At 33.6% G+C, this 14,435-nt stretch overlaps 1 protein-coding gene across 11 annotated transcripts in view; it reads right to left on the bottom strand.

Annotated features, from left to right (window-relative positions):
- Positions 1-14,435, bottom strand: part of MEF2A (myocyte enhancer factor 2A) — a 138,287-nt gene that overhangs the window by 53,949 nt on the left and 69,903 nt on the right. For all 11 annotated transcript variants that reach the window (XM_032252845.1, XM_032252849.1, XM_032252839.1 and 8 more), the window contains exon 3: positions 13,724-13,927. In XM_032252845.1, the coding sequence (XP_032108736.1) occupies positions 13,724-13,927 (204 nt within the window). The remainder of the gene's footprint in view (positions 1-13,723; positions 13,928-14,435) is intronic.

Genomic DNA, 14,435 nt, shown 5'->3' with positions numbered 1-14,435 from the left:
AATGGACTGCACCCATCAGTCAGCAAATCAAAGGGAGGACAGATAAGAGAGCTGTAATCAGGAACAACTTCAACCACTGAGAAGAGATAACATTTACTGTGTATGTGGTGGTTGTAGGCACTGTCTTCATATTCCTCTGCAGTTCCTCTATGATCTTATTATCCCTATCTTCCTCAGTGACAAGTATATGGTGTTCAGGCTATGGCTTCTCTGAATTCTAAGATCTTATTCAGTTCTAAGACACTACTAAGTTTGATGGCAAAAATCCCAACAAATGGTGATAAGATTCCCTACCTGCCCCACCCCCACCCCCAACGCTTTTGAGGCCCTTGTCTCCCAGGAGCTGAATACTGAGCAGCCAGGTAGTCTCAGCTTGTCACCAGAAAGAATGTAACTCTGTTCTAGATCTCCACACATAAACGAATGCTGAGATACAGCTGATTCTCAGTGCACTGCAAAGAAAAGAAAGTCTATCTTCAACAGTCCTGGAGCTTGGTTCTTCACTATCCCTTTTTGTTTACTAAATAAATATGTTAATTTGCCTTTTTCTTTCATTCAACAAAATTTATCCAGAGTACCCTACTAGGTGCTGATATTTACTGAGAAACTAGACAGATCATTGTCCACATGAGGCTTGTAGAGGTCATCTGATCACTCCATGAAGACTGCTTTCTTACCATGGCAGCCTGATTTGGTCGTGGCCCTTTCTTCCAAAGCAGTAGGTGGTTTGATTGTAACACTGACATACAGGTGTTAAGCCTTCCCTCTTGAAATTTTCTCTGGGTATACAACTTTAAGTTGGATTCTACTATGTTCCTTTATAGCACACTTAAGCTATCATTTCATTGACTCCAGATTTCATTTGTTATTTGGAAATAGCATCCTTTTGAGGATAGTCTCTACGTTTTTCTTATCTTTGTTTTCTTCTATATAGAGATTTTTTGTTGTTTTTTACTCTGCATGGGATTTGCTGAATTTCTTAAATCTAAGGATGGCGGGCTTTCATCAATCCTAGAAAATTCTGTCATCTCATCAAATATTGCCTCTATCCAATTCTGTTTCCTTCTTCTAGTATGCCAATTAAACACAGGCTAGAACTTCTAAACATGATTCTCCTTTTCTTTAAACCTTTCCTGATGTTTCCCACCTTTTAATATTTGCATTGAATTCTAGATAATTTCTTCTATCTTCGGTTCACAAATTCTCTCTACAGCTATGGAAAATCTACTTCTACCATGTCTACTGCATTAGTTTTATTATATTTTTCACATCTTGAAGTATTTCATTCAAGTCTGATATGTCAATTCCTTTATAACTTCCTGTTTCCTACAGATATTTTCAAGCTTATTTCTTAAAACACAGAAAGTGAAACTGTACCATAATCTACATTAATAATGTCATCTGAAATATATAGGAATTATTTTCTACTGTATCCTGCTGTGCCTTTTTTTCTTATATGCTTGGTCATCTTTGTATGATGTCCAATAGTTTTGAAAGGTTAAAAGAGATTACTAATGCACAGAATAAGGTGCCTTTCTTCAAAAAGGATATAAATTTGCTTCCCCCAGCTACCAGGGCCCTAGTTTTCTTAAATGTCTTGTATTATACTTGGGACTACGATTCCACACAATGCTGGTAACTTGGTTTACAACCTCTCGGATATGTTCTCTTTTTTTTTTTCTTTTCTTGTTCTCTTCTTTCCCCTACCTGCTCAATACTAAATAACTCTCCTTGCAATCCTTTCGGAGTAGGAGAAGGCAGTGCATTTTCCTCTTTTCCTAAGGCCCAGCTTAAAGGCATGTGGGGATATCTATTAGGCACATAAACCTAGAAGTGATCATTTTCCCTTTGATTCTGAATCTATCAGAACCTGAATCTCAGTTCTACAAATTTTTATCCAGACAGGCAAATGATTCAGGGTGGCCAGAGTTTTAAATATTTCTTTACCTTTATGATCTTATCTTCTCTTAAATTTTGGCCTGGCATATTCCTTGAGAGCTCTTTGATAATGCAAAAAAGTTTTGTTTTTTTTGTTTTGTTTTTACAGTTTATCTAGTATTTTTAGATGTCTTCAGCAGAAGAGCTGATCCAGATAACCTAGCCCAATAATACCCAAATTTACAAAACAAAACAACATTTTCTAATAATATCCACAGAGTTATTGTGTTACTGGTTTTTGTTGATGTTTTTGCTATTTTTTTTAAAAGTGAGATATAGGACAGGGTTTGGTAATTCCTCAAAAAGTTAAACAGAACTTACCACAAAACCCAGGAAATTCTACTACTAACTAGATACCCAAGAGAAATGAAAACTTATGCCCATACAAAAACTTGTACACAAACTTCATAGTATTAAATGGAAAACTATTTAGTCATAGAATGAAGTACTGATATAGCTACCATACAGATGAAACTTGAAAACAACATTATGCTAAGTGAAAAAGCTGGACAAAAGACCACATACTGTATTGACTCCATCTATATCAAATTCCCAGAATAGGTAAATCCATAGACACAGAAAGTACATTAGTGGCTGCCGGGATGCAGGGGAAGAAAGAGTTGGTAAGAGACTGCTAATAGGTACTGGGTTTCTTTTTGGGTTGATGAAAATGTTATGGAATTAGTGTTCATAGTTGTACCAACTTGTGAGTACTAAGAACCACTGAAGTGCGTAATTTACTCTGGTGAATTTTATGGTATGCAAATTATGTATCATTTAAAAGAAGAGAAAAAAAATTTCAGGTATGTCTACCATGTTTCAATAAGTAATTAAAATATGCATTCAATTTCACATAATAGTCAAGGATGTCTGGAGCAATGACTTATAAAGATACAAGGTAATGTGATAGTACTACTATAGTATTAATGTGATAAATTAAGTTAATGAAAGCTCTGGGAATGTATACTATGATCATGAATAGTTATCACATTGGAAAGCATATATTGTCCTAAGATGCACTAGTCCCATCTTAACTAAAGTGTTGCCAGCAATTCTATTCAAGTAATTTCGTGTATTTACAGGACCCACCATAGTGGCCACTAGCTACACTCATATGCCTCAATGAACATTTCAAGATAGCTCTCCAATTATCATTTGTGTTCATGTGCAGAATACAAAGCTGCATACGGTTTGCTATTTACAAGATTTTCCAAGAATGTATACACTGCAATAAAGGAGAGGCCTCTATACTTACCTTTTTACATATGTTTACTTCTCTAAAGGTTGGAAGTAATATATATTAGCAGGTGTGGAGGATGGGGAGATAAGGAAATAAAGTCGTCATTTCCAGTATTACAGAGTAAAAAGAGTCACCTCCTATGATTGAGTGTTCCTTTCACTTAAACATATTTTATATTTTTGTCCCTACTAGATCTTGTAAAACTTGATGAAGTCTTAATTAAGAGTATCATAAATGAGTGAATGCTGAAGTACATAACACTTCCTTTAGTTCCATTTTATAGGTCATTATTAAGCTGTGTGCTGCATCCTTACGGAGCACTGTGAAAAATACTAGTGTTCCTTAGCAAAGTCTTTGCCTCAAAGGATCTACAGTCCTTCTTGCTCTCTTTGGATGCAGCTTCCTCATCAGTTAAATGAAGCAGAGAAACAAATCAGAGTTTTCTAACTGTTTTATAACATAAAAAACCCCTTTTCACAGCATTATTAGGTAAAATATATATATATATATTAAAAAAACAAATTATACACTCAAATATTCTATAAATCAATTTTTAAAAAGCATGATGTGTCAATATATTTCTTAGAACACAGCCTAACCCTTCACTTTAATCTCCCCTCTCCATTCAAACCAAATGGAATTGCATTCCTTTTTCTAGAATTTTCAGTATTACTAAAAACCTATCATAGTAGATGAGATAATTTAGTTTATTTTAAAAAGCTACACACTTCATTTAAAATGCTGCTTATCTGCTGCCAGATTAATTCCTGTAATAATGATTTGACTACTTAAAACTTTTAAACATCCCTCCAAAGGCTGTTCAATGCCTACTGGACAAGGAGTAAATAACACAGCTGGGTATTCAAGACCATCTATCAAATACATTAAATCTGTCTCTTCTTTACCTTCAATTATTCCCCTACACAAACCCTCTATTCCACAAACATTTTGTTAATGATGTAAGGTAAATGCTATATCCTTAGAGAAAAAAAATATGGATATCCAGGTTTTCCAGCACCATTTATTGAAAAGACTGTCCTTTTCTCGTTGATTTAGCTTGGCTCTTTTGTCACAAATAAATTAACCATGTATCTATGGGTACCTTTCTGAGCTCTCTATTCTGTTCTATTGAACTACATGCCTATCCCTATGCAAATACCACACTGTCTGAATTACTTTAGTTTATGAACTACGTGACTATCCCTACGCAAATAACCACGCTGTCTGAATTCCAGGGATATAACATCTGGCCAGAACAAGCCAATCAGGACATTCTATCCTTTCTCTACCACCATGTTTAGTGTTTTCAGAGTGGGAGACAGAGAGGTAACTGATTTAAACAGTACAATTAGAGTTAATATTAGACCATTTACTGCGGATTCTGGGACACAACTGATCTGATACTTTACACTGAGGCTGAACAATATAGTAACCAATAGCCACATGTGGTTAAATTAAAATTAAAAAGATTAAAAACTCAAGATTTTCAGTTGCAATACACACTCAATAGCTACACCCAGTCCTACTATATTGGACAAATATGTAACATTTCTATTACCACAAATTCTATTAGATAGTGCTGCTTTAGATGATGCTATGTGTACATAGAAGGCCTAGAGCTGCCACTGCCATTTTATCAACCATGAAAAAACCAGCGTGAAGACAAAGCTGATACGTGGGCAAAGGCAGACACCCGGAGCCCACTTGAACAGAGCCTAATTTCTACCACACTGCTGAGATTTTTGTTACATGACATAACCAATACCCCTATTTTTAAGACCAATTTCAGTGAGATCTTCCGTTGCCTGCATGTGGAAGCAACCTAACTAATATGATATGGTTTTCAAAATGCTTTCACATACGTTACTTTAACTGATAGTCAAAACTAAGTAAGATTTAAAAATTTAATACTGTTCTCTCTGCTCTATTAAACACTGAGCTTACTAACCCAGAACACTAAGCATTCAATAAGTAAATGAAAATATAGTAAATATATGCTAGTTAGAATACTAAATACAGATATTTACTTTAAATAACTAATAAGTGACATATTAAATAGGATTTGAGAGTCTAATATCAAATAACTTTCACAAAATATCTAAAACGTTAGTTTATACTGTCCTACAGAACATAATTTATAGGTTTTTAACAGACCAAAGTAACAAAACCATTTTTAAAAACTTAATTCAACTATACAAATGTGGAAACCACAATAAAAATGTTTTAATTATATACTATTGTGGGATAATCCTATATGAACATGGATGGCACAAAAAAAAGCAAGCTAATGTTTTGAATTCCTCTACAAACACTAGTTGCTACTTTCTAAGTTCTTTTCTTACAGCATAAACATTTTTAAGGTTTGTGAGATAGATTCTGGAAACAACACTTAAGCCCAGAAATTACCACAAAATAAACCAGTTATTTGAAAAGAAAACTTCTATAAAAACAAAGCATCACAGAAAAATATTCTCCACTCAATTACAAGAGATAAATTCCAACATGTATAATAAAGCTTTGGTTTATTCTAGAAGGCTTAAGCATGTAGCTGCCTATTTACCAAGTTCTAAAAATCACTAATATTTTAAAAACAATATGGAAGGCTTACCTTCTCACGTTTTACTGCAAATGAATTAAAATGAGAAACTACAAGAAACACTCTTTGAGGAAAAAAACATAATCTCGTATCAATTACCTAAACATATAATAATATTTTTTATAAAATACCCTTAGCATACATAATCAGCAAAACACGTTACAAATTTGAAAATCAACCAACAAAAACCTAGAAAATTACAAGATATATCTCCTTTTCTAAAATATAATTCATACCATCATTTGGAAATTTTTTTACCAGTACAACACTGACTGCATAACTGTAAATTAAAAAGTTGAGTTATGACTACTCTATGCAAGAAAATATCTTTCTGTAGAATCTAGATCCCTGGAGTCTGAAAACAGAGCCATAAAAATAACTTCAAAATAAATATGAAAACTATACAGCTGTCTCCTTAATTTTAAATTGTGTTTGAAGTGCCAGGTTTCACAAAACTGTATGTCTGCATTAGCCACCTATATGTAAGAGAACTGAAATATCATTTAGACTATATACAAGTTACTTTAGAGGCAGATACAGAACACTGAGAAACGCAGGACGCACCTAGTATCTTCTGCCCTAAATGAGTTTCTGGCTCAACTAGCAGTATAATATCTTACAATATTTATATGCTTAATGATTAATATTTGATGACAAACATAAAAATCTTGGCATTCTAAGGGTCTTAAATTGATATTGAAGTGTATCTAACAAAAGAACTTCCGCCGTAAGATAATAAAATATCTAGCATATCGCCTTATTAAGAAAAAGGCACCAATAGGACCAGTTACCGCTATATTCCCAGTGTCTAACACAATGCCTGGTACAGAGTATGATAAACATCAATACAACAAATTAAAAATGTAGGACTATTACATTCAATATTTTTACCTCTTTTCCTTTTCCTTCATCTCCCTTCAAAAAATTACCATGCAGTTCTAACATAACTTACTGCATGGGAAATGCAAGAAGAAACCTAAGCAGCTATTTTATTAAGCTCTTCCAATGGCTATCCAAACCTGCAGGATAGAGTGAAGGGCCTTATATAGCTCATGAGGATCTGGTTTACTTCTCAGGTCTTTAGCTAGTCCACTCTTCACACTATATTACAGTGACACTTGGCTGATTTCTACTTCATAAACTAGCTGCAGTGTCTCATTTCCTAATTTTCACATAAGCTGCCTTCTAACCTAGAGCATCTTTCTTTTCCACCTACCATATCCTTTAAAGCTGGGGTCTCCAACCCCTGGGGGCACAGACCCTGTTAGGAACCGGGCTGCACAGCAGGAAGTAAGTGGTGGGCAAGTGAGCATTACTATCTGAGTTCTGCCTCCTATCAGATCAGCAGTGGCATTAGATTCTGATAGAAGCATGAACCTTACTGTGAACTACACATGGAAGGGATTTACCCATGCATTCCTTATGAGAATCTAATGCCTGATGAGCTGAGGTGGAACAGTTTCATCTCAAAACCAACTCCCTGCTCCCATCCTTCTCACTCCCAGTCTCCATCCCTGATGCCAACAAGGTTGAGGACTGCTGCTTTAAAGGACTCTGGTGATAATAACACCTCTAGAGAAAGTTTTCTCTAATCACTTTCTCAATCCTCTTTATCTCCTCTTCTCATTGGTAAAATTTGACCAAAGCATCAAATATCTTCTAGAGAAAAAATAACACTTTATCTGATGGTAAGTACTATTAATAAAATATTCAATCCCTGACACATATGACATAAAAAGAACACAGAGGTATCCATCAATAATCACAAAAAATGTATTACAGAAATGTGAGTTACATATACAAGTGATATCTATCTTCTTTTCCTCCCTCCATGAACTCTCATTTGTTTATCAATGACATCAACCTCTAATGGAGAAAAATATGGCCTCAAGACAAGAAAAACCACACTTAGAGATGCACAGTGCCTTATAAAAAGCACACAAATAAAAACCAATAATTGTACGATATATAATATTCAAATGCATAACAATATAAAAGTAGTAAAACTGAAATTACAAGAGCTATGGTAACTGCTGTGTGAGGTGATGGTGCAGTGACATGTGGGAAGAGGAGGAGGGCCATGAGGATTGTGTGCCTCACCCTGTGAATCATCATCCTGCTGCTTCAGGCTCTGTTAGGAATAAAAGAGCAGGGTAGGGGACTGGAGGTGGAGGAAAGCTTTGTCTTATCTTCAGATGTCTCATTATTTTCTTCCCTTTCCCTGTTGTTCCACTGCAGCCCTGTAAAACATTAGGCAAGCCTCTTAAATACTCCCTGTCTGTTACATTCCTCATCTATAACATGGGGAGAAAAAATGATTGGCTCAAAAAGCCTCTGAGAATATTATACGTAATACTGTCAGAAAATCCAAGCATAATCATGCTTCTACTTTTGTAGGGTCAGCACTAGATGATCTTAGGAGGTAAGTCATTTAACTTTCTTTTTTGTTCATCTAAGAAGCCAATTATCACCTCCAACTCATTCCCACCACACCTTAAAGAAGCACCCCTCAAAGAAACTACCCTCGCACAAGCTCTTATAACCATGTAGAACTGAACTGAAACATAACCCACTAGAAATGCGTTCCTTAGGTGCAATTCACACCAATACTGCACACTAGTTCGAATTACTTTTCAGAGGGTTTAAAAAATGAGTTTGTGCTTGCTTACTGTTTGAAATTATTTCAGGGGATATTCTTGAGGATAAAAATGTTTAAAAAGCCAGACAATCACTCCCAAGAAACTGTCAACTTGAAACATTTAGTCTATAACTGCACTTAAGGCAAGTTAATTCAAATTAATTCATGACTGCTTAGGCTTTATCTCAAAAGTTGCAGATTCAGTAGAGCTAAGGTGGGACCAAGAACTTGCATTTCTAGGAAATCTCTGGGGATGCTGATGCTGCTGGTCAGGGTACTACACATTTTGAGGACCACTGAATTTAAATAATGTACTCTCAAGCATGATCATTATCACTAACATCCGCTTTTATTTTCTAATTGATAGATGCATCTTATATTGATTCCCTATCTTCCCTTCTTTTAGATATGACTTCCAAATTCTTTTGTAATTTGAAAATAGGCAGGGATTTTTAAGACTCAAACAGATTTTCTCTTTCTTCAGAATCCAAATTATCAATATCTGACTTAATTTATCACTGTGCCTCCATTGCCTCAACTGTGAAATAAGGGCAACAATAAGGATTCAATAAGAAAATTCAAATAAAGTCTTTACTAAACCATAAGTGATTAATAAATATCTACTCTTATTGCTATTATCCTCACTAACTTTCCATTCACTATTGAGGAAAATTTTATTGCTATATATTATACATTATTGGTATATGTATAAAATCTTATCTATTTATGGCGAAATGTTCCAGAGCTCCACTGGATGCAGTAAACTAGGGAGCAAAGGGAAATAGTGTCACAGACCTGCGTTCTAATCCTGGTTCTGCCACTAAATTGCTACATGACTCTGGACAATTCATTTTAAAATGCATCCCAATTTTTCCTTCTGAAAAAGCTTACCTTGGATATGAAGATTAAATAAGATAATGCAAGAAGAATTTTTTTTTTTAAAGTACTGTAGTAGTCATATGGTGAAAAGCTCCTCTCTTTGGGAATAGTTCACAAGATATTAACAAGAGAGATAAATGGCCATGACCCTTTCACATACATACTTAAATGACAGCACAATAATCTGAATTGCCACACAAATGATTTTAGAATGTTATCAAGTCATGGCTATTTTAAAAATATAATGAGCAGGAATATTTAGTGTTTTCAATAGTTCTGCCAAATGACAGGAAAAAACATGGACACAAAAGTAATCTCAGGTGTTTTTTAGGTAGCATCTGCTAAAATCCTCACCTGTTACCTTTGCAGAAACCCAAAGCCTCTGGCTTTAATTTAGTATAAATTCAAATTACACACATATACATGTGTATGAACAACGGCAACTGCTTGTGTTGGTAATTTCCATCCGTAGCTTCCTGTACTCTAGGACATACCTAATATTCCTGTAAAATTATATAATACAGTTCGTAATTTTTAATCTTAATTTTACTAAAAAGAAAACTGAAGAGTTATAACATTTCCTTCATACATATGAATTAATTACTACGTTTTACAGGACCAAACAAAAGTCTGACACCTATTTTTGTATCAATGCTTAATAACTTGAAAAGATAAGATATAGGCCTTTGATAACATACTGTGTGGAATATTACCTAACAAAATATGGGAAATAAAGTTATAAAACTCATTTTTTGTAAGGAATACAGTACTGAAAAGCAGTGTGAAAACATTTTAAAATAAGATGTATTTTAAACACAGAAATGTCATTCTTCATTTCAAATAAATTGAGTTATGAAGTCTCTTATGAATCTTACCCTAATGGCAATTGCTTAATTTACTAATGTCTAAGTTTGCATTATCATATATTAAGCTTTTTTAATGAGGGGATATAACATCCTCAAGATATTATAGACCTTAATTTAAAATACCTAAATGCAATTTAAAATATGTAAGTATAAATTTAAAAAAAGCTGTATAGAAATAATTTATAAAATTTTATCAACTCTAACCAAAGTTTAAAAATTAAAATTTTATATTTAAAAAACTAGTTTAAAAACAGTTAATATGAAATGAGACAGAACAAAGATAGATGGATTTAAGTTTATAAATAAAACTGAAACACAGAAAAGAGCACCATGTCTACCTGTTTATAATCAACAATATTCAAATACCAACTAGTTTTAATATACTATATTAATTTTATAGTACTCTCACAAAACATACTGTATCTAACTCCACAGACCTAATACGTGTGAATCCTTGTACTACAGACTACACAGATGTGGTTAACAGTACAGTGCATCTATTCTTCTTCACAGTACATCCTCAAAGGGTTTGTATATTGAATACAATAGAAGAGGAATACATCTACTGAAGATGCCATGTTAATATACTCAAGGCTTTGTCAAAGTATATTTCAGTAATATAGTGAAAGTAAAATCCTGCTGATTTTAAAGACTAACATATACCCAAATGGAAATAGGCGGAGTCACGTTATAGGCCTTAAGGAAGTTGTTTTCAGAGTCTGTGTCTCTCCTAACAAAAGTTGACTCAGTTAGACTTTAATGTACAAGAAGTACGAATTAAGCCTTCTAATGTGTCACATAATAACACAAACTCTGAAGTATATTGGTCATGAACTTTAGAAAACACTCTAAAATAGATCAGTTATAACTGTTTATGCCTCCATCTTCTCATGTTCTCAACCACATGAGATGGCTAAGTATGGCTAAGTAGTCCAGGATCTTACCACCAACTTGTTCCAAGTTTTTATAAATATATATAAAATCTTCAGTTGGTAAAAGTATATCTCAGTGGTTTACCAAAAATGGGAATAATATTCTTCTGGCCTGAATTAGGAATCTCTAAATAAGATCAACTTGCAAAGCACACAGAAGACCCTCAAATATTTGTCAAATGAGTAAACGGGCATCAAAAAGTCTGTTTCCCATTAATACAACTGCCTGAAAAGAAACAGTGAAAAAGGAAAAAAAAAAAAAATGGCATTCCAAAAATATCCTTAAATGAGATGCCTGTAAAGCACTTAATTTTTACAAAGTGCTTTACAGGTATCTCATTTAAGGATATTTTTGGCCCATAGGAAGCTCCACGTAAGTATCTTCATTACTGTTATCCTGTTAACTTAATATGGACCATGGCAATCTGTATAGATGCATCAACATAAGCCATTACCACCACTGGCCAAAAGAATTCATATGTGAATTGCACTACTAGTGAGGATATAGGTTGTATCATCTTCATAGGTGAAAAAAGGTCTATCTTACAAGTTTAACAACCACTCTCATAATAAAAGCTGACTCAGTAAGACTTTAACATACAAGAAGTATGAATTAAGCCTTGTAATTTATCCTACCACAATAAATTAATCCCTGATAATCCAATGTGTCTATCTACTATATTTATGTAATTTAGAATTTCATAAAGAACTATTAATGTGATTTGTTTTAACTTATTTTGAGGAAATGCAATTAAAAAGAAAACATCAAAATCCCAATTGATAATTGAGCTGCAAAAGTTGTCCTTTATATTGAAACAGACTGTAATATAGAAGACTGCTTAAAATAATGTGTTTGGGATTTGCTCTCTTACACTTTGTTGATCACAACAGAGATGAAGACTGAGGTAGTCTGAAAATTCTGTGAGGATTAAATCAGACTACATTCTCCATATTCTTTAGGGAAGTAAGGTTTAGGCAGTGTGAAGTACCCTCAACTTTCAGGGACCAAGAATAACAACTGCTGCAATGAAAGAGCAGAGTAGTTAGGGTTAAGGAGCTGGTTACGTCTATAATGAAACTAGCTGGAATACCTACTTGCTGACATTATCAGTCAACTCCATTGGTCTGAGTTGAGGCAGTGCTTTTGATGAAACATACAGGTTTCTAAGATAAGAAGCTATTTTAAACACAATAGGGATATTCTCCATTTCAAAGAAATTCAGTTATAAAGTCTCTTAACAAAGCTTACCTGAATGATCCCCTAATATATAAATTACAATAAAAATGTACTCATGACATGTAACAGGGGAAAGGTCTACTACATAGTGTTATAAATAAATGATAACATATAACATAAAAATAATTTATAAATGACAAATATAACTGTGTCAAGGGGTTTGGCTAAAGATATAACTATGTAGTTTAATCGAAGTTATCAACAAAAGTAAAATTAAAAATTTCATATACAATTCAGGGGAGGTTAACAGCGGTGAGCCTCGTAAATAAAACTGGGATAAGCCAAGCAACAGAGATGAGTCCTAGCTGTAATTATGCTATACCTTTACTTCTCATTTGAAAACAATGGCTAAAAAGTAATAAAAAGTTCTTTATAAAATATAAACAATAGTTTTTGTGTGTGAGGGACAGTTAAGGCAAAGAAGTACAGGTAAAATTTAAAATGCATTTTCAGAATAACAATCTGTGAAGGCAAATAAATTAGATTTCTATATAATGAAATATCTAAACTATCTTTAATTTCAAATATTAGAAATATAATCTAGATTAGGATTCCCTTTTTTTTATAGTTGTTTTACATAATCTTCACATGGTTTCAGTAATTTCACCAATGAAATGCCTAATTTAAATACTTTTCTATTAAAAATTAGCCAAAATATGCATCTTTCAAGTAACGAAAAATTCCTCCATTGAATAGAAAGAAAATAAAACCTCTAAATAAAACAAAAGAACCAAAAGTAACTATGAAGCTAATTTAAAATGTAATTAGAAATACACATGGCAAAGTAATCTTACAGAAGATATTGAAACAGAGAAGATATAAAGGGGGAAGCATACTGTTTGAAGGTTTTATTGTAAAATGCTATTTCTGAGAAGATCATTCTAAAAAAAATCCTTTTCTTTTTCACTTAATTAGGTTGCTAGAACTACGAGAGCTATCAAATAGGCAGCAGATGAAGAAAATGAGGACTTTCTTCTCTTCTCCAACTAAAACACTATTAACGAAGTGAATATCTTTTTTTATTAGTGTTTAAAGTTGTGAGTTGTCAATGACATAATGAAATGATTAAGATATATCAAAACTGTAACTTCATACTGTCCAAAAGTGATAGTCTCTTACAATATTAATTTTAAAACTCATACAAAATAATCATAGATGAAATGTTAGATTATGCTGGTATACATGGTAAAACACCACAGTTTACTTTGTTTGAATGAATAGGATATGTTTATAACACAAGTGAGTCACCATACAGCAATCAGACTCTTCTAAGAACCTAAAGAGTCTATATACCTGATTTATGTTTTAGATGTAAAAATCATTCTGACAGTTAAAGCTATTAAACAAGATATTTCAGTATTACTTGCAATTCACTCATTACTAGATATATGTGTTACCTCAACAATATCCGAGTTGGTTCTGCTTTCATGAGGTTCATTATATTCTGTATACTTGAGAAGAACTTTGTCCATATCAGTACTAGCATATTGAAACAGTTTGTTAGAGCTGTTGAAAATGATGAGTGCTATTTCACAGTCACAGAGCACACTAAGTTCATAGGCTTTCTTCATTAATCCAAACTTTCTCTTTGTAAAAGTGACCTAAACAATAAAAAAGGTATATTTTTATTAAAAGCATTAGTAGTACTTGAATATAGTCTATCTGAAGATGAATCTTCTTTTTAGTACTGAGTCAGATTTCAAAGATGGAAAAGGTTCCTAGCTTCATGCTCCATATGAGCCTTCCCGCTTCCATTGTGCTACGGCCCTACCTTTGTTTTGTATATGCAAGCTCTCTGACAGAGCTGTCTCCTGGGGAAGTATTTCTTTATCCTTAGCTGCCACTCCACTACAGAGGGTGAGGCATCACAGAAGGAAACAGTTGATCAGTGTTCCCTTATCATTCAGTTAAAACTGTTACCATCAGAAACCCCAAATCCCAGCCAGGTAATCTAGCATCACCCAGACTTTAATCCATAAACAACTAAATACATCCACTAATCTAACATATTTCTCCTCCCTCCCAAGCCCTTCTTTATTGTACCCACTGAAATTCACAGCCTGGGATCAGCAAATTCCCCAAAGTCCTCAAATTCTTAACTGTTTCTTT

This window comes from Sapajus apella, unplaced genomic scaffold, assembly GCF_009761245.1.
Source record: "Sapajus apella isolate SASKATOON/1434 unplaced genomic scaffold, GSC_monkey_1.0 scaffold80, whole genome shotgun sequence".
Lineage (NCBI taxonomy): Eukaryota > Metazoa > Chordata > Mammalia > Primates > Cebidae > Sapajus > Sapajus apella.
This window is presented reverse-complemented; position numbering and strand designations above follow the sequence as displayed.